This window comes from Bufo gargarizans, chromosome 5 (assembly GCF_014858855.1).
Source record: "Bufo gargarizans isolate SCDJY-AF-19 chromosome 5, ASM1485885v1, whole genome shotgun sequence".
In the NCBI taxonomy this organism is placed as follows: Eukaryota; Metazoa; Chordata; class Amphibia; order Anura; family Bufonidae; genus Bufo; species Bufo gargarizans.
The window spans coordinates 22,380,597-22,402,801 of record NC_058084.1 but is presented as its reverse complement, the minus strand read 5'-3'; the positions used below and the strand labels follow the sequence as shown (position 1 = coordinate 22,402,801).

The 22,205-nt window shown below is 44.4% G+C and overlaps 1 protein-coding gene across 1 annotated transcript in view; it reads left to right on the top strand.

Moving 5' to 3' along the window:
• The window catches only part of LOC122938040 (cytochrome P450 2C20-like), a 450,693-nt gene that overhangs the window by 411,712 nt on the left and 16,776 nt on the right, over positions 1 to 22,205 (top strand). The window contains exon 10 of the mRNA XM_044293309.1: positions 20,026 to 20,167. Within this exon, the coding sequence (XP_044149244.1) occupies positions 20,026 to 20,167 (142 nt within the window). The remainder of the gene's footprint in view (positions 1 to 20,025; positions 20,168 to 22,205) is intronic.

Here is a 22,205-nt window from a genome sequence, read left to right as displayed (position 1 = left end):
GAATGGGCCGACTGATTCAAGAAGAGCAACGTTGACGGAAATAACCACTCGTTACAACCGAGGTATGCAGCAAAGCATTTGTGAAGCCACAACACGCACAACATTGAGGCGGATGGGCTACAACAGCAGAAGACCCCACCAGGTACCACTCATCTCCACTACAAATAGGATAAAGAGGCTACAATTTGCACGAGCTCACCAAAATTGGACTGTTGAAGACTGGAAAAATGTTGCCTGGTCTGATGAGTCTCGATTTCTGTTGAGACATTCAAATGGTAGAGTCCGAATTTGGCGTAAACAGAATGAGAACATGTATCCATCATGCCTTGTTACCACTGTGCAGGCTGGTGGTGGTGGTGTAATGGTGTGGGGGATGTTTTGTGGGCACACTTTAGGCCCCTTGGTGCCAATTGGCCATCGTTTAAATGCCACGGGCTACCTGAGCATTGTTTCTGGCCATGTCCATCCCTTCATGACCACCATGTACCCATCCTCTGATGGCTACCTCCAGCAGGATAATGCACCATGTCACAAAGCTCGAATCATTTCAAATTGGTTTCTTGACCATGACAATGAGTTCACTGTACTAAAATAGCCCCCACAGTCACCAGATCTCAACCCAATAGAGCATCTTTGGGATGTGGTGGAACGGGAGCTTTGTGCCCTGGATGTACATCCCTCAAATCTTCATCAGCTGCAAGATGCTATCCTATCAATATGGGGCAACATTTCTAAAGAATGCTATCAGCACCTTGTTGAATCAATGCCACATAGAATTAAGGCAGTTCTGAAGGCAAAAGGGGTCCAACATTGTATTAGTATGGTGTTCCTAATTATTCTTTAGGTGAGTGTATATGTGCCCTTAGGGCTTGCAACATATCAGTGCCCAACAAATTATAGGGAATTAGAGGCTTTGAGTTTAGCCTGCAAGGCTAGTCTCAGTCCTCCCATGAAAGCAGATGTGAGTTTTTCTCCCATTTGCCCCACGGCAACCCACCCCATGTCAGTCCAGACAGTTCTTAGTCTTGCCTCAAAGGAGACTACATCCTCTTTAGCCTCCTGCACTACGTCCTTCAGGCTCCGTGAACTCTCATCCTCCTTTGTCCTGGCCCATCTACCAAAAGTCCTGCAATACTCTGTCCCTGACTGTTCTGTCTTCTCCCAATCCCTCCAGGCCACATTTGGGTGATTTGTCACTCTGTCGCCCTCTAGTGTATTCTTAACCGAGCTATACTGTTCCTCCCCTAACTTCAGGGCTACCAAGTCATTTAATAAGTCTGCCCATGTTGCTCTGTAAGTGGCCTGTATCTGTTGTAACATTTGGGATGTGGGCATGGGTCACGTCTGTGGGTCAGGTATCCTTGACAGTAGTCCCAGTTGGTCCTTAGGACTCCATGGAACATACTGTACAAAGTGCTGTTGAAAATAATGGGGAGACTGAGGAGGTAGTGCTGCCTGTTGGCTGTCTTGGCCATCTCCACCACCAGCTCCATCGGCGGCGGCAGGTGCCTGAGGGACCTGTGTTATCATCCCTGTTCTCAATTGCACTGGATATAATCCAGTACTGTATCTGGGGGCACCACACACTCTGTAGGTTTCAGTCCAATCTGGATTCTGATCCCCGCAGATCCTGCATATCCATCCCTCCGGTCCCTGTGCAGGGGCCGCGGGAGAGGCATGTGCCCTTGAAGGATTATAAGGTGGTGGACCTCCAGATTTAACCTTTTCAGTTTCCTCTTCAGGGGGTTTGTAGTACAACTTTCTCCTGTAAACTTGTGGCTTCCAACCTTCGGTTTCTATCTCTCTTGCTACCTTAATCCAGATGTTAACCACATCTTCACATGCATGATCCTTTATTCACCCACTGTGGGTGTGCTTGAATTTCCCAAACCTCTAAATCGAGGTTTCCATGTTTCATACCTGCTTTTTCCAACAGTTTGTCAACTTTCTTTAACGCATCTTTGCTACCTGTATTTCCTACCAGTTGTTTAGCTGTCTTATACTCTTCGGGAACGCTGTTCTGATAACCCATTGTCTATTTCTGAATCTGTGCTAACTAGGGGGAACCTTAGACGTATATTTTCTCCACAAAAGGCTTTCCCACCCTATCCTTCCAGGTGTACCTTCTGTGTTAAAGCCAAAGCCTCTCTGAGCTTCTGGCCCCTTACCCTAGCTTCCTGCCAGATTCTACACACACAATAAACAGTGACAAATATGTAAACAGTTATTACCATGACAATCTCAAGCAATTCCCAGCTAAAATCCTGGTTTAAATCCATCCACCACTGTGCTTATCTGCTAGCCCTTTATCAGGGTCACAGATTCTTAAACATAAATTAGGCACGACTGTAAAGTTACCTTATACTCTGCCGGACCCTTGAACAAGACAAATGCCAGACAGGGAGGTAACGACTTCTTGTAAGAAAAAGCTCTCACCTCAGCGCTTATTTTCGTCTGTTTGTCCCGGTATGGCACGTCCAGGCAGTCGGGGATTCCCACTTATAAATTATGGATATCCATAGAGAAAACCCAACACAGGCATAGAGCTGTGTTTCAAGAGTTTCTACTTTATTAGAGAAAGCAGGTTAATAAAGCAATTTTCAACTGAAGAAGTAGTAAAACATTTACGTCATTAACTCATTAAAAACACAATCTTAAATAAGCATCTTCTATGCTATACTCCTAGAACGTCTCCTTAATCTTAACTGTGGCTGCTAGCCACTTGCCAGTATTCCTAGTGCTTGTTAAGATACCTTTCTAACAAGCATTGGTGGGGGCAAGGAGTGACCTTGAAGTTACAGTAACTTTCCACAAGAAGCTCACAGTTCATTACACAAAAAATGGCAGTATGAAATACAAACATGGAGGCTGAGTACACAACATGGAGTTTTGACCCTCACACTGGCGAAATACAAATATATTTACTTTTCATCGTTGCACTTATCTGTTGAAAAGCCTTTTGTGTAAAAATAGAAAAAAATTAGGACCTAATTGCCATTCAACGGTGCAGTGAGATATTTTACAGCCCAGTTTGCAGTGTATTGCTGGCGAAATACAAATATATATGCCTTTCATCTTTGCACTTATCTGTTGAAAAGCCTTTTGTGTAAAAATAGCACTTTTCGCGGGCTGGACCGAATGCCGTAGTGGTGAAATTTTTTATTGGAAACAGACTCTTTGGGAATATTGTTGGGTGATAGACTTTCTTCTGTATAACCCGAACCGGAAAATTGATGGTTGATTGTACACTCCTTTTGCGGTATGGAACAACTTAGTGGTGACATTCTTTATGTGACACTGGCTTTTTTTTCAAAAAATGTAAGGGTGAATGAACACCTCCTTTTGCTGTATGGACTGAAGTACTTAGTGGTGGGATGTGACACGTTTTTTTTTTTTCCGGAAAATGTATGGGTGTATGGATGAATGTACACTTCCTTTTGTGGTATGGAACAACTAACTTTGTGGCGATATTCTTTGCGACACGTGCTCTTTTTCGGAAAATGTATGGGTGAATGTACACCTCCTTTTGCAGTATGGAACGACTTAGTGGTGAAAATCTTTATGTGACACGGGCTCTTTTTTGGAAAATGTATGGATGAATGTACACCTCCCTTTGCTGTATGGGTTGAATTACGCAGTGTTGAAATTTTAAATTTCAAAGTAAACTCTGCTGCTCTATATCTCTTGTGAAGTCAATGTCTCCAAATATTCCCCTCTCGCGATTTATACCAAATACATTATTTTCATGTAGATATCCAAGAATTATGTTGGAGGCATGTAGTGTATGAAAGCCATGTGCGAGCCCTCTCATCACTCTCACGCTGTTCTGCACCTGGTTTGCCTGGGCGAACGGAGTCACACGGGGAGGAACTGCTCCATGTTCTGCAGCAAGAAATCGAATCCTGGCTTTCTCTGCGACAACTGAAAATCGGAACCATGGTGACCGACAATGGGAAGAACATGGTGTCCGTGCTGCGTCAAGGAAGGCTGAGCCATGCGCCCTGCATGGCACACGTGTTCAATCTGGTTGTCAAGCGGTTCCTGAAATCTTCCACCCATTTGCAAGACATCCTAAAAATGGCCAGGAAAGTTTGCATGCACTTCAGCCACTCGTACACCGCAAAGCACACCCTCCTTGAGCTCCAGCGGCAGAACGGCATCTCTCAACATAGGCTTATATGTACTTTTCCAACCCTTTGGAATTCCACCCTCCATATGTTGGACCAATTCTACGAAGAGAGAAAGGCCATAAATGATTTCTTGATGATCCAAGAGGACAGTAATACTCCTCTGTGCAACTTCGATGTCAGCCAGTGGCAGCTCATGCGTGACATCTGCTGTTTGCTCAGGCACTTTGAGAAGGCCACATTATTTGTCCATCGCCAGGACTATGGGGTAAACAATGTCATTCCACTGCTTCATGTCCTGGAACAGATGCTGGTAAATATGGCTGGTCAGGGGACTGGAGACATGGCGCCTAGATCTCACGGCCACATGAGCCGTGTCGGAGCTGAACTGGAGGAGGAGGACATTGGAGCACAAGAAATGTGTAGTGAAATGGGTGTTTTTTCTACACAAGGGACAGTAGAGGAGGAGCAGGAGCAGCTAGAGGAGCTAAAGGGTGATGAGGAAGACGAGGCAGAGGACCCAGACACACCGTGGCAGTGTGCAGTGCAGATGGAGGCAGGGAGTCCCTTGCTTGGGTAGTGACAGCCGAATTGTCACCATTCGGCAGTGGGATAACTTGTGGGTCTCCACCTTGTTGGACCCTCGCTACCGGTCCAAAATTGGGGCCTTTTTTTACACCTGCTGACAGGGAGGACAAACTGAACTACTATAGAGACATCCTATGTAGTCAGTTGGTGGCTGCCTATCTGCGCCACCATCCATCCTCTTGCAGGGCTGACTGGGGGGGCCCCCGTTCTCACATTCCACAGCCATGACTGCTGGGGAGGGGTGGGGTGGCAGAAGCAGTACCAGCTCGATCAGCAGCATCCTGAGTCTAGAGTCGCTGATGAGCAGCTTTTTTCACCTGACTAGTGAAGAAACTACTCAACAGCAACAGCATCTAGACCTGGAGCAAAACCTGAACCAGCAGGTGGTGACATACTTGGAGTGCACCCTGCCAGCCATCATTGAAGATCTGCTGGACTATTGGGCATCTAAACTGGATTTGTGGCCACAACTGGCCAGGTTTGCCCTGGAAAAGCTGTCTGGCCCGGCCAGTAGTGTGGCATCAGAGCGGATGTTTAATGTGGCGGGGGCCATAGTTACCCCAAGAAGAACTCGCCTGTCTATCCAAAATGTGGAGAGACTGACCTTTGTCAAGATGAATCAGGCGTGGATCAGCCAGGATTTCCAACCACCAATTCCTAATGCATCAGACTAGATCATCCATGGTGCTACAAAAGAGACCAGCTTCTTCTAGCTACATGACTCAGCTACTAGTCTGATGCTGCCACCCGCCTGATGCCACACATCTGATGCCAAGTGCTCCTTCTTTCATCCACCATCTTCAGAGGGTACTGGTATTACCACCCACCTCCAAGCTATGTCACCTTGCCACTCAGTGGCCTCCTCATGCTGCTGCCACCTCCACACTATGTCACCTTGCCACTCTGCAGCCTCCTTAAGCTGCTGCCACCTCCAGACTCTATCATTGTGCCACTCTGCGGCCTCCTAATGCTGCCGCCACCTCCACACTGTCATTGTGCCACTCTGTGGACTCCCCCTGATGCTTCCGCCACCTCCAAATTTTGTCATTGTGCCACTCTTCGGCCTCCTAATGCTGCCGCCACCTCCAGACTCTATCATTGTGCCTCTCTGTGGCCTCCTGATGCTGCCGCCACCTCTACACTGTCATTGTGCCACTCTGTGGCCTCCCCCTGATGCTTCCACCACCTCCACATTTTGCTATTGTGCCACTCTGCGGCCTCTTAATGCTGCCGCCACCTCCAGACTCTATCATTGTGCCACTCTGAGGTTTCCTCATGCTGCCGCTACCTCCAGACTCTGTCAAAGTGCCACTCTGTGGTCTGCTCATGCTGCTGCCACCTCCAGACTCTGTCATTGTGCCACTCTGTGGTCTTCTCATGCTGCTCCACCTCACCACTATATCATAGGGCCACTCTGTGTAATTACCATGCTGTTCCCACCCTCCCCTCTTCATGACTGGGCCACTATTTAGCCTTTTTGGCTTGGCTGACATCATCATTTATTTGACCCATCTCCTGATCTGTCAGAAGGAAGGAAAAATGAGACTCACAACGGATCCTGTCTGTGTAGCAGCTGTAAGGCCTGTATGGTCCCATCAGAATTGGCTTGTGATTTGATAGCCAAAAGCAGGAGTGGGTACAAAACACAGAAGGCATGCAAATTTTCCATTTAAGTGCCATCTCTGTTTTTGATCCACTCCAGTTTTTTTGGGCTGATGAATTACTGACCAAGTGCTGACCGAGTAAATGCGTATGCTGAACAGACAGGATCCTTTTTTGTGGGTTATCGTTCTGACGGATCAGAGGAAGGGCAAAATAATCAGTGACGTCAACACAAACTTACTGCTGACCCCCTTTCCACTCTGTCAGGGGGGCTCTACTTGTATAAGCGTTTAATAGAACAGGTTTTGTAGACATCTATGTGGAATCACCTGACAACGGTGTAAAAGGAGTGCGCTTTTTCTTGGCGCTAACATCATCCTGTAAGGCTGAGTTCATACTTGAGTTATTTGGTCAGTTTTGGCCCCATGACTGCCCATATAAGTGAAGTGTGCAGTGATTCTAAGAGCAATGCCTGTCATCTGCATGTCATACAGACTCACAGTGTTATTTCACTACAAAAGCCGTCTTTAATATTGATTGGACAAGAATTTACTTGGGCCCCCTGGATCCTGCCTAGAGGTGTTCCTTGGCAGTAAAGTAAATACTGCCTTTTTTTCTGAAAAGGCAGTGTTTACATTGCAAAGCTTGCAGAGACATGCTATAGACACCAGAACTACCACGTTTAGCTGTTCTGGTTCTGGTGACTATAGTGTCCCTTAATATAGAGGACATTTTACAATGTGCAGATAGTACTGTACTACTAACCCCTCCATCCACCCCTACATACAGGGTAATACAGCTCAAATACCTCTTATATCCAGTGACATCTCTTTGATGTAGATGTTTTCCTTTCAGACCTTCAGATCAGACCACAATTTTTCAGCCATTTCTCGTCTCTGCAGTTTGACAAACAAAATCTTAGTTTACTACTTTTCCATCTTCCTCCAATCTTCTGGACAAATCATCTTCACCCCAATACTGTGCCGCTGTGCTCCCCAATACTGTACTGTAGAAACAGATAAACCCCCTGATAATAGTAGTACCATGCACATAGTGCCCTTCAATAATTATTGGCACACAGTGCCCTAAAATAACTGCGCCCAGCAAATAGTGCCCCTGACACTGATACAGTGGGATGCAAAAGTTTGGGCAACCTTGTTAATTGTCATGATTTTCCTGTATAAATCGTTGGTTGTTACGATAAAAAATGTCAGTTAAATATATCATATCGGCGACACACACAGTGTAAGTTTCCATCCTCTTTTAATTTTCTGTGGCAACATGGGGGTCTCAAAACAACTCTCAAATGACCAGAAGACAAAGATTGTTCACCATCATGGTTTAGGGGAAGGATACAGAAAGCTGTCTCAGATATTCCAGCTGTCTGTTTCCACAGTTAGGAACATATTGAGGAAATGGAAGACCACAGGCTCAGTTCAAGTTAAGGCTTGAAGTGGCAGACCAAGAAAAATCTCGGATAGACAGAAGCGACGAAAGGTGAGAACAGTCAGAGTCAACCCACAGACCAGCACCAAAGACCTACAACATCATCTTGCTGCAGATGGAGTCACTGTGCATCGTTCAACCATTCGGCACACTTTACACAAGGAGATGCTGTATGCGAGAGCGATGCAGAAGAAGTCTTTTCTCCGCCCACAGCACAAAAAGTGCCGCTTGAGGTGGGCTAAAGCACATTTGGACAAGCCAGCTTCATTTTGGAATAAGGTGCTGTGGACTGATGAAACTAAAATTGAGTTATTTGGCCATAACAAGGGGCGTTATGCATGGAGGAAAAATAACACAGAATTCCAAGAAAAACACCTGCTACCTACAGTACAATATGGTGGTGGTTCCATCAGGCTGTTGGGCTGTGTGGCCAGTGCAGGGACTGGGAATCTTGTCAAAGTTGAGGGACGCATGGATTCCACTCAGTATCAGCAGATTCTGGAGACCAATGTCCAGGAATCAGTGACAAAGCTGAAGCTGCGCCGGGGCTGGATCTTTCAACAAGACAACGACCCTAAACACTGCTCAAAATCCACTAAGGCATTTATGCAGAGGAACAAGTACAACGTTCTGGAATGGCCATCTCAGTCCCCAGACCTGAATATAATTGAAAATCTGTGGTGTGACCTAAAGAGAGCTGTCCATGCTCGGAAGCCATCAAACCTGAATGAACTAAAGATGTTTTGTAAAGAAGAATGGTCCAAAATACCTTCAACCAGAATCCAGACTCTCATTGGAACCTACAGGAAGCGTTTAGAGGCTGTAATTTCTGCAAAAGGAGGATCTATTAAATATTGATTTAATTTATTTTTTGTGGTGCTCAAATTTATGCACCTGCCTAATTCTGTTTAAACAATTATAGCACTTTCTGTAAATCCAATAAACTTCATTTCACTTCTCAGATATCACTGTGTGTGTCTCCTATATTATATATTTAACTGACATTTTTTATCGTAACAATCAACGATTTATAGAGGAAAATCATGACGATTAACAAGGTTGCCCAAACTTTCGCATCCCACTGTAGTGTAAACATAACGTCCCCCAAAAGTATTTGTGTTAAGCGGATACTGCGCCAAGGTGCCCCCAAAGTAATAGTGCTCCCAAAAGTCCCACCAATAGAAATCATTCTCTGCTAGAGCACACATTGTAGTAATAGTGCTTCTACAGTGCGCCCAACATGTCCCCACTGTGCCCCAGAAGTAATAATGCTCCCATAGTGCCCATACTAGTAATCATGTTCCCCATAGACCCCCAGTAGTAATAAAGCCTATCATAATGCCCCAGTAGTAATAATTCTCCTTATAATGTGCCAGTGTAAAAAATACCCCCTTTTTATGCCCCCAGTTGAGCTAATGTCCCCATTGTGCCCCCATAATATGCCAGTATAAAATACCCCTATATAGTGCCCCCAGTAAATGCCCCATAGTGATCCTCTCCCCCTTCTTCCTAGTGCCCCCCATAATGTACCAGTAAAAAATGCCCCATACGTATATTGTGCACCAGTAGAGGCCCTCAGTGTCCCCCATAATTTGCAAGTATAAAATACCCCTTCTTTGTGATCCCCATAGATTAGCCCATAGTACTCCTCTCTCCCCTTCCCCATAGTACCCACCATAATGTGCCCCAGTATAAAATCCCCCTATACAAAGCCCCCCATATAAAATACCCCTTCTTTGTGGCCTCAGTAGAAGCCCCATAGTGTTCCTCTCACCCTTTCCCCCTATAAAACACCCCTTCTTTGTGGCCTAAGTAGATGCCCCCATAGTGCCCCCAATAATGTGCCAGTAAGAAGTGCCCTCATAGATGCCCCCATAGTGCCACCCAATAATGTGCCAGTAAGAAGTGCCACCAATAATGTGCCAGTAAGAAGTGCCCCCATAGTGCCCCCCAATAATGTGCCAGTAAGATGTGCCCCATAGATGCCCCCCAATCATTTTCCAGTAACAAGTACCCCCATAGATGCCCCCAATCATGAGCCAGTAACAAGTGCCCCCATAGATGCCCCCCAATAATGTGCCAGTAACAGGTGCCCCCATAGATGCCCCCCAATTATGTGCCAGTAACAGGTGCCTCCATAGATGCCCCCCAATCATGTGCCAGTAGAAGTGCCATATAAAAAAAATAAACACTTATACTTACCTCCATCAGGCTTGTGTCCCACGCTGTACGGCTCAGGCGGCACGATTAAGTCATTGCGCTGCCTGCATCGGCCTCTGATAGGCTGCAGGCACTAGGCCTGCAGCCTATCAGAGGAACAGGGAAGGGAGACGCCTCTCCCTCCCCTGCTCCGCCACAGCACTTCCATCTGTATCGCTGTCCTGAGGATGGCGATACAGATGACTATGGAAATGAGCGCTTCCACATTGTGGAAGCGCTCATCTCCCTGTGCTCTGCCACCGCCCCCACGTCACTAGTGGACAGTGGGGCTCAAAAGTAACATAGTAACGTAGTACATAAGGCCGAAAAAAGACATTTGTCTATCCAGTTTCGGCCTGTCATCCTGCAAGTTGATCCAGAGGAAGGCAAAAAAACCCTGTGAGGTAGAAGCCAATTTTCCTCACTTTAGGGGAATAAAAATTCCTTCCCGACTCCAAAGTCAGCTGCATTGGGCCCCCCAGGAGCAACTGGGCTCGGGGCAGCTGCCCCTCTTGGCCCGTGTTAAAGACGGCCCTGTTTACTGCAAGGCACAGTGTTCTACACCACTAGAAAGGCTTTCTGCAGCCAGGAAATAGCCATTTTTTAACGTGATTTGCCACTAATATATTCAGATTTAATCCATTTTTTCCCCAAAAAATCGCCGAACCGACAAATCAAATTTTTTAAAATTTGCTTATCTTTAGATGTGAGTATAAAAAAATGAGTCTGAAACACTACTAAGCAAACAACATGAAGACCAAGAAGATCTACAAACAGGTCAGATATAAAGTTGTGGATCCCATAATAAAAATTGCCCCAACCTAGAGATGAACAAATAAATTCTAAATTAATATGATTTGTCACTAATCTCACAAAAATTCTTCTGCCAAGTGAATACAAAGTTTAGTTTCTTCACTGAATGAATTGCACAAAATTTGCTGGCAACCTGATAGCCAGTCAGGGGGAAGGATATTGGCTGGTCTATCAGGGTCTGAGCTTTGTAAAGCATGTGTGCCATTGAGAGCTCAGTCAGTGATTTGATAGGATGTGGCTGCCATGTTGCTGGCAGACACCAATTACAGACAGAAGCCAGCCATTAAATGGTCTTACAGGGACACTGTAGGGATTGTAAAGAAGATATATCAAGTAAATACTGTGTCTTACAGTAAGGGCTGTGGCTGGAGCTGTTCATGTCATGCAGTGCAGGCACAAAGATAATTTTTTGCTGGAGATTTTCTGCCAAGTGGGTTTTACATAGGAAATGCTCACTGACTGGGGGACCCAGTTTGTTTTGCAATTGATGGAGTCCCTCTTTAGGCAGATACAGGTGCAACATCTAGTGATCAGCCCGTATTACCCTCAGACTAACAGCCTGCGTGAACGGTTTAACGGCACCCTGAAGCAGATGCTTAAGATGTTGGTTGACTTCCACGGGCACGACTGGGAGCGGTACATCCCACACCTGCTATTCACCTACCAGGAGGTCCAACAGGCCTCCACGGAGTTTTCCCCCTTTGGGCTCCTGTACGGACAATGCATGCAGGGGCCTCTGGCTCTGGTGAAAGAGTCCTGGGAGAGAGATATAGCGACCCCTGGGGTGTCGGTAGTCGAATATGTCATGTGCTTCTGGGACAAGATGCAGACCTTATCGTGGTTGGTGCATGATAATATGGCAAGCCCAGGCCAACCGAGGCGAAGGTACGACCAGAATGCTAGTGATAGGACCTACCAAGTAGATGAAAAAGTGTGGATACTGGTCCTCGTACCTCACGACAGGCTTCAGGTGGCCTGGGAAGACCCATACCTCGTGCACTAGCGGCTCAATGCTGTAACGTACTTGGTCACCCTGGAACACGCCTGGGGAAGGTGTAACCATGATGAAGGCACATCCTGAGAAGGAGGCATGTGCCCTCCAAGTATGCAACTTTCCAGAGGAGAGGGAGGAGGATATACTTGCCCAGATTAGGGCAGGTGGATCCATCGAGGATGTGAAAGTTGGAGGACCACAAGTCCCAGCTGTGGGCAACCCTCCATCCCTTCCAGGAGTTGGTCAGCAACAAGCCCAGAAGGACAGAGTCGGACGTCCATCACATGGATAACCCCGATCCGGGATTCAGCATATCAGGTCTCCCTGGAGGTGCAGCAGCACATGTGCCAGGAGTTTGACGAGATGCTGAAGCTGGGGGTTCTCCAGGCGTCCAATAGCACTTGGGCCTCGCCTGTAGTCTTTGCCCTAAAGAAGGACAGGACCATCCAGTTCTGCATGGACTACAGGGGACTCAATGCTATCGCCGGTCACCGACATGTACCTAATGCCGTGCATCGATGACCTGCTCGATCAGTTGGCTGGGGCCAAGTACCTGACCATCATAGATCTGAGCTGGGGGTATTGGCAGATTCCCCTGACCCATGAGGCACGGAAACACTCTGCCTTTGTCACCCCCTTTGCACTATACGAGTTCACCATGATGCCATTCGGCCTGAAGACTGCCCCTGCCACTTTTCAACGAATGGTCAAAACTCTGCTTAAGGGACTTGAATGGTACGAGGCTGCGTACCTGGACGACATTGTTGTCTTTAGTCCCACATGGGAGGATCACCTGGAGCATCTGACAAAGGTGCTCAGGCAGATCTGCCAGGCAGGCATAACCATTAAGCCATAAAAGTGCCAGTTGGGCATGAGCAAGGTCCACTATTTTGGGCACCAGGTAGGTGGGGGGGCAAAAAAAAATGGAAAGTGGATGCCATCATATCCTGGCCCAACCTCAGGAGCAAGAAACAGGTGGTTCTTCCTGGGCACCGCTGGGTACTACACTGAATGTCCAAAAAAAAAAGTCACCACCAAAAAAAAGCCTTTAGCTTTGATTACGGCATGCATTCGCTGTGGCATTGTTTTGATAAGCTTCTGCAATGTCACAAGATTTATTTCCATCCAGTGTTGCATTAATTTTTCACCAAGATCTTGCATTGATGATGGTAGAGTCTGACTGCTGCGCAAAGCCTTCTCCAGCACATACCAAAGATTGTCAATGGAGTTAAAGTCTGGACTCTGTGGTGGACAATCCATGTGTGAAAATGATGTCTCGTGCTCCCTGAACCACTCTTTCACAATTTGAGCCCAAAGAATCCTGGCATTGTCATCTTGGAATATGCCCGTGCCACCAGGGAAGAAAAAATCCATTGATGGAATAACCTGGTCATTCAGTATGTTGAGGTAGTCAGCTTGGAGCACATACTGTTGCTGAACCTAGACCTGACCAACTGCAGCAACCCCAGATCATAGCACTGCCCCCACAGGCTGGTACAGGAGGCACTAGGCATGATGGGTGCATCACTTCATCTGCCTCTCTTCTAACCCTGATGCGCCCATCACTCTGGAACAGGGTAAATCTGGACTCAACAGACCACATGAACTTCTTCCATTGCTCTAGAGTCCAATATTTATGCTCCCTAGCAAATTTAAGCCTTTTTTTTCTTGTTTTCCTTCTGATTAGTGGTTTTCTTACAGCTACACAGCTGTTCAGTCCCAATCCCTTGAGTTCCCTTTGCATTGTGCATGTAGAAATGCTCTTACTTTCACTATTAAACATAGCCCTGAGTTCTACTGTTGCTTTTCTTCGATTTGATTTCAATAAACGTTTAAGTGATCGCTGATCACGATAATTCAGGATTTTTTTCCAGCCACATTTCTCAAATACAATAGGTCCCCACTTTCCTTCCAGTTTTTTATAATGCGTTGGACAGTTCTTAACCCAATTTTAGTAGTTTCTGCAATCTCCTTAGATGTTTTCTCTGCTTGATGCCAATGATTTGACCCTTCTCTAACAGACTAACATATTTTCCACGACCACCAAATGTGTCTTTCAACATGGTTGTTTAAGAAATGAGAAGCAACTCATTGCACCAGTTGGGGTTAAATAACTTATTGCCAGCTGAAAGATAATAGCCTATACAGTAATTATCCAATAGGAGGCTCATAACTATTTACTTAGTTAAATCCAGGTGGCGATTTTGGACAGGCAGTGTATAAGAGGTTCATCTCTCACTATAGTAGCCTGTCAAAGCGCCTGACGGACCTCACAAAGAAGAAGCTGCACTCCGCAGTCAATTGGACAAGCGACTGCAAGACCGGCCTGTGGCGAAACCAACCTCGCCACTGGGTTTTGGAGAGGGCTGTTTAAAAGCCTCTTGCCTCAGGATTATGGCCCATAGTAACTTTAAAGGAGAAAACAGACCGGCCGCACAGCTTAAATCTGTCTGTAGAATTGTATTTTATGTTATTATGCGTTCGGTTAAATTGTATGTTATGTGAGGGCACCCAGATAGCTAATATTATTGTATTCGTGTATTCTGAGTGCCATTCACCTAATGATATGCACTCAGACTTGAGCTATCTGGGGATATGTTAAATGTCTGTGTTTGCTGTGGGGGTGTGCCATTGTGTGTTTAAATGGTGATGTCTGTCCTGTCGTCTCCACGTGTGTATTGGCGATCTCCCCTTTGTCCTGAGAGATAATTAGATTGTCTTCGGTCGTCTCCCAGGCAGAGAGGAGGAAACCATGATGCATTGTGGGGATATGTTGTATCTGTTCTGTGTCACAGTCTCCCTTCTGGTCCTCTAGGGGGCGGGAACGATTGGTTGCTGTATTTACATTGTGTGTGTTGTGAATTACTGATTGGTTGGATTTCAAAACCCTGTGGGCAGTACTATGTTTGTTTTTTTATCAATAAAAGAGGCTGTACTTGAAGTACAGTCAGATCACTGTTTGACCCTCAACACGGAGCCTTGTCTCGTTATTGGGGGGATTCCCTGTATGCTGTTGGAGACTGATTGCCAGGAGTGTAAGCTGACGGATACGCTTTTACTGTTCGTCTGATGACAGCTATTTGCGAGGTTCCAGGTTGGAGTGCTATTTTGTATCCAGTTCGGGAGGTTGGTGTTCTGCAGTAGCTGTGCCTGTCTCTCGGAAAGGGGCATATCGCCTAAACGGATTTTAACCCCTTGTCTGCTGAAACGGTCCGTTACACGGCCTTTCCATCTTCCCTTTACTACTGTGCAGGCAGCCAACTTCATGCGGACGTTTATAGTACAGACCGACGCCAGTGATTTTGTCCTCCGTGTCGAGATTAGTCAGGTTGACTCTATGGGCCAGGAACATCCTGTTCTGGACCTGCCAAGGGAGGCATTTGCAGCCTTACCTGTACAAGCGCGACTACACTGTGGAGACAGCCCACAACCTCCTCAGCTGGTTACACATCGTATCAGGAAATGGGAGGTTGGTCTGCTGGAGCTGTCTTTGGTCTCCAAGTGTACCAGAACCACCTCCCTATGACCTTCCGGTGAGGAGTTAGGATCCATAGGATCCTCCCAAGTGATAGGAGGGGCGTGAACAACCAAGGGTTATTTGCGCATGCGAGGAAGTGGTCATTGTCTTTCTCTGTAGGGAGGAAATGCTGTGTATCGTGTTTGGAGAGACCTGGAAACCCCACTGACATCACTGCCTCCCATGTGACTACAGCATCATACATCTATTCGGTAAATGACTCTCACATTATCTGTTTACTCTGATTGTACTATCACCTGTATTTGCTTCTCTGCAAATATTGTACAAATATACTATTGTATATACTGTATCCCGTCTGTATATATTGTTGTTGTCTAGTGTGCCCTTAACCCTTTCGGCTCTGGAGAGATGTGCGAACATGGCCAACAAGTCTCTGCTATTTTGCCGTGACTGGCAATAATGCCGATCACAGTAATAAAAGTCTTTAGATGCCGTGATCAAGTGAGATCATGGCATCTAAATGCGCAAAAACCCGGACGCTCTTGCTCCCGGGCTTCCTACCAATGCCCCGTGCGGCCAATGGGGGCTTCGGTAGTTGCACTGAACACTGTAAGCCTCGCTGATGAGGCTTATAGTGTTCATACTGCAATTCTTATTTTGGCCATCGGATGGCAGGCCAGGATAAGAAATGAGCAATATTCAATCGAAACCCCATTTCAGAAATCCCTGATAGTATATAATTAAAAATTAAAAAACATAATTTATAGGTTCATATATGAGCTTCAAAATCATCATAAAAAAGAAAGAAAATGTTAAAAATATATACAGTTGCAAGAAAAAGTATGTGAACCCTTTGGAATTATATGGATTTCTGCACAAATTGGTCATAAAATGTGATCTGATCTTCATCTGAGTCACAACAATAGACAATCACAGTCTGCTTAAACTAATAACACACACAAAGAATTAAATGTTACCATGTTTTTATTGAACACACCATGTAAACATTCACAGTGCAGGTGGAAAAAGTATGTGAACCCTTGGATTTAATAACTGGTTGAACCTTCTTTGGCAGCAATATCTTCAACCAAACGTTTCCTGTAGTTGCAGATCAGACGTGCACAACGGTCAGGAGCAATTCTTGACCATTACTCTTCACAGAACTGTTTCAGTTCAGCAATATTCTTGGGATGTCTGGTGTGAAATCGCTTTCTTGAGGTCATGCCACAGCATCTCAATCCGGTTGAGGTCAGGACTCTGACTGGGCCACTCCAGAAGGCGTATTTTCTTCTGTTTAAGCCATTCTGTTGTTGATTTACTTCTATGCTTTGGGTCGTTGTCCTCTTGCAACACCCATCTTCTGTTGAGCTTCAGCGGGTGGACAGATGGCTTTAAGTTCTCCTGCAAAATGTCTCGATGAACTTGGGAATACATTTTTCCTTCGATGATAGCAATCCGTCCAGGCCCTGATGCAGCAAAGCAGCACCAAACCATGATGCCTCCACCACCATACTTCACAGTTGGCATGAGGTTTTGATGTTGGTGTGCTCTTTTTCTCCACACATAGTGTTGTGTGTTTCTTTCAAACAACTTAACCTTGGTTTCATCTGTCCACAGAATATTTTGCCAGTACTCCTGTGGAACATCCAGGTGCTCTTGTGCAAACTGTAAATGTGCAGGAATGTTTTTTTTGGACAGCAGTGGCTTTCAAATAAGCCGCAAACAAAATGCAGTGGGAACAAAACCCATAAAAACGGTGGAGGAACATGCTACCTGGGCTGGATTGTAGCCCGATATAATCCTGTTAATGGACCGGGCTAATATTTAAGAAGGAACTGGTGGCAGTCTACCTGGCTGGCAGGGCTCTGTTTCACTGTGGCAGGGAAAGGTATCTCTCAGCCTGTCAGGGTTGTGAGCGAGTGTTGTGCCACACCGGAGGTCACGTGAACCACCCCCTGTCACTCCGCATGCCTTCTAGTGCCCGTGTGGACAGGGGGTATTTGTGCAAAACTGTGCCAAGCTGACCTTATGTACACCCAGGGAACGTCACGTCTTGGTAAAAGTAAATAGACCGTACCGCGTGATCCTGACCTAGTAGTCACGTCAAGCGTTTCTGTGAGGTGCAGTTCCTCACAGTTCATAGACCAATTTTCAGCCTGATTAGAGCAGTCTTGATTTGGGTCAAATTTATTTGTAACAAATTAATTTTTCTTACTGATGCATTACATTTGGACTCAAAAATCATATCAACAAGCACCCCAACTACAGAAGCCAGAAATATTTAAAGAGACGTTAACCATTCAAAAATACATCTCCAAACTAACCAACTAACTAACTAAAGATATAGCAGAGAGTTCTCTTGATCAGTTGTGAGACAATTGGATAATAACAGACCAAAACAAACAGACAGGAGAAGACGACACAGCAGGGGAATTCCTGCTAATAGTAACCCACAATCACAATTTTTAAAGGAGATGCAGTACTGTAATTTGAGAAATTGGAAGCCCATTTTTTTTACTAGATAATAAATAGTGTTGAGCACGAATATTCGAATTGCGAATTTTTTTCTCGAATATCGCGATTTAAAAATTTCGCAAATATTTAGAATATAGTGCTATATATTTGCGGAATTGAATATTTTTTTTTTTTTATGCTCCCGTTGCCGCTTCTGCCGACTTCCGTGCTCATGGAGCGTCCCCATCACCATGGGAACGTCTCCATATACTAGAATGTACTGTCGGATTTGAGAATTACGTTGAAATCGCAATTCGATTATTTCAAGTTATAATAATTGAATTGCGATTTCAACTTAACACTGCTATATTCCATATTCGTTAATTCTAGCCTAATATGGAATATAGCAGTGCTAAGTTGAAATCGCAATTCGATTATTATAACTTGAAATAATCGAATTGCGATTTCAACGTAATTCTCAAATCCGACAGTACATTCTAGTATATGGAGACGTTCCCATGGTGATGGGGACGCTCCATGAGCATGGAATATAGCATTACTAAGTTGAAATCGCCATGCGATTACTTCGAGTTATATTAATCGCATTGTGATTTCAACTTGGACCTTGTTTACTATGGTTGGCTTCAATGGCTTGGTAGAATTAGCGAATATGACGAATGTATTCGTCATATTCCACAAAACGAAGATATTCTCCATCTTCGTTTTAGCTACCTATTCATCAACTTCGCGAATTCTAGCAATCATATAGGAAAGTTGACTATAGAGACAGCTAAGTTTAATTCACTATGCGATTATATTACTTAGCTTTTTTTTTATAAATAGAATAATTATAATAATTATCAGGTATTATAATTATTCTATTTATTTTTAAAAAAAAGCTAAGTAATATAATCGCATAGCGAATTAAGACGAAGTTAGAGCAATATTACGAAATTTCGTAAAATACCGTTGCCTTATACTATTAAAAGAAAAAAATCGCAATACGCGATGAATCGCATATTATTCACGATAATTGGAAAAATTATGAATATTCGATTTCGACGAATATAACACGAATATTCAATCGAATATTCACGAAATATCGCGAAATCGAATATGGCACCTCCCGCTCATCATTAATAATAAAGATATTTATAGATATTATTTTTATCTGGTTTAAAAGGGAAGTATAATGTTTAGTTTTCTGTTGTTCTAGATCTTCTTAAGCTTTGCAGTTCTCACAGTGGGGAGTTGTATTAATTGATTAATGCCCATGTCTCTTCAAAAATGAATTTTAAATTGATTAGACTATAACATGACCTAAACTTTTTTTTTTCCCCGCATGATAAACAATTTAATATTTGACAATATAAATTACCATAAAATAATCCAGTTTATGGTGATACACCAACTTTACTATCTTCTTATATACATAAAATTAGGCTGCATCAAACCTCTTGTCTAGGTTTCAAGCTCAAGGCTTTAAAGCTGATCTATTGCATATGACTTGGACTTGTTCTGGAATTAAGGTCTACTTGTTGGGAGTTCTGGTGCAAAGCCATCTGTAACATAATTTGGAAATACCCCTTGACCCCTGCACTTGTTTATTAGGAGCATGTCTTGGTTACTTTCTCTCCTTATACATAAAAGAAATTTGATTGCTAGATTATGTTTTCAACAAGACTCCTAATCGAAAAAAAGTGACTTCTTATTTTATAACTTGGGAAACACAGGTGATGCTAGCTAAACCTGCGTACAATTTATCAGTGTTCAGTCAATTCTCGCAGACTCTTTAGAATATTTTTGATACACCTTTATTTACACAATTATTATTTTTTTTCTTTTTCTGTTCTATACTAATTGGATTATGGATGAGGAGAAAAAGTTACACCTATTTCACAAAATTACTAAAATAGAATTTAGGCTACTTTCACACTTGCGCATGTTGCAGTTTTTGTCCACCTGCCTCTTGGCATGTTTGCCATGCTGCGGCCGGACCTCCAGCCTGTCCCCATTATAGTGAATGGGGCCAGAGCGGACTTTCGGCGGCACACATGGGCTAGAGCAAGTGTGAAAGTAGCCTAACAAAGACACTTGCCTGATTAGGCATGGAAAAGGTGTGATTAAATATGCAACTGTTCTTCATTTCACCCGCTGCCTCATGCCTTATTAGGCATAAAAAGAGTCAGCTGCATATAATTATATAGCTCATGTATAATGCCTGACCAACATTAAGAAGCATAATATACATTTATTAGTATGCCACAATCCTCAATAAATTAGTTTGAGACACGTTTGTATAACATGTCATTGCTTGTTTTCAGGGAACAACTGTGATCCCTTACCTCACATCCGTCCTGACAGACCCATCTCAGTGGGAGACTCCAGAAGAGTTCAACCCCAGGCATTTCTTGAATGAGGAGGGCCAGTTCCGCACAAAGTTGGCGTTCATGGCTTTCTCAGTAGGTAAGAAGTAGAGAAAAAGATGTAACCAGAAATAATGATAAAACTGAAGGAGCATCTGCGAAGAGGACTTTATAGATGACATGGTGATGTCACATCAGCAAGCGTGAGAATTGCGTCAATCAAGATGGCCGCAACGGCCTCTCTGCAATCAAATGGATGAGGTGAGTATTAGAGATGAGCGAATCGAAGTTGATGAAGTGGAATTCGATCCGAATTTCAGGAAAAATTTCGCACCAAAGCCAAATTTCCTGGCTCTTCGTGGTAACGAAATGCATTTTTTCCTAAAATAGCTGCTGCACGTGTGAGGACATGGAGCAAAGAACTCTGGGAACGGTGGATCACAGGCACCACAAAGCCATGTATGCAGCCAATCAGCAGCCATCCAGCCCCTGTGATGTCACAGCCCTATAAATACCCTCAGCCATTTTGGATTTTGCCATTTTCCAGTGTACTTAGTGCAGGGAGAGATCTCAGCTGGCGCTAGGGACAGTGCTAGGTAAGACTTAATTGTCCTAAAAAAAACGAGTTAGAAGTACAGGGAGAGATTAGTCAAGGTGAAGGGAAAGGATAGGGAGGCATCATCTACACTATAAAAGGAGAACAGGGTGCAGTAGGAGAGTGTACATCCTGGGTAATGGGAGCGATTCTATTACACCTTGCTGCACTAATTGGGGTTCCAAATTGCAGTTATAATAGGAAAAAAAAGGAAAAAATATATGTCATAATTACCGTTCAGCGGTGAAATTACATTGTACCCCAGCCACTTAAGGGGCTTATTAATAGGAAATAAACGTACGTCCTATTTGCCGTTCTGCATTAATTTTACATTGTTTAACTTTTTTTGGGGGGGTGTATTATAGGAAAAAAAAGGAAAAAATATATGTCATAATTGCCATACAGTGGTGAAATTATATTATACTTGTCACGAGGGTGTCAAGAACCACGCCTGACTCCGTTATACCCAGGGTCAGGAAGTCGCAGCGGTTGGCTGCGCGCTCTATGTAAGATAGGGCTGTTTCTTTATGGTAGCTTTCTGGGTTTGCTTTGCAACCCTTTTTGGCTCACTCAGGGATCCGTAGCTCCTTCTCCTCAGCTGTTCCTTGTCCAGTACTCCCAACCTCCTTATATTCCCCTCTCACACTTCTCTGGTTGCCAGATATAGAGCTTCCTGCCTGGACTTCTATACTGACCCACTGGAGCTGTGTTGCTGCGTTCTCTGGTTGTTGGTCCAGAACGTTTCCCTCCGGATCCCTGTTGGACCTTTGGGGTCTGCTGTGGTCGCCCACCTGGGTCTATGTGTTTGTCTGTATTGTCTGTCCTCTCCCTGGTGTTTCCTTCTTAGTGTCAGTGGTGCGGACTAGCGATCCCACCGGCCCGTTCACTATCTAGGGCTAATTTTTAGGGAAAGCCAGGGTTTAGGCACGTGATCGCCACACGGGTGAGGAACCCGTCTAGGGACGTCAGGGCAGTCAGGTGCCAGCCGCAAGGTGAGTCAGGGGTTACCACCTTGCCCTCTCCCTTGGGCAGGGCTTTCCCTTTTCCCTCCCTGTGCGTGACGCCGGTCATTACAATACTACAGCCATTTATGTGGTGTATTAAAAGTTAATAAACATACGTCCTATTAGCCGTTCTGTGGTGAATTGTGATTGTTATATTTCTTTTTTGGGGGAGTATTAACCACCTCAGCCCCCCTAGCTTAAACCCCCTTAATGACCAGACCACTTTTTACACTTCTGCACTACACTACTTTCACTGTTTATTGCTCGGTCATACAACTTACCACCCAAATGAATTTTACCTCCTTTTCTTCTCATTAATAGAGCTTTCATTTGGTGGTATTTCATTGCTGCTGACATTTTTACTTTTTTTGATATTAATCAAAATTGACCGAAATTTTTGCAACAAAAACGACATTTTTCACTTTCGGTTGTAACGTTTTTCAATTAAAACTACATTTCTATTTAATTTTTTCTCTAAATTTATTGTTCTACATGTTTTTGATAAAAAAATGCAATAAGTGTATATTTATTGGTTTGGG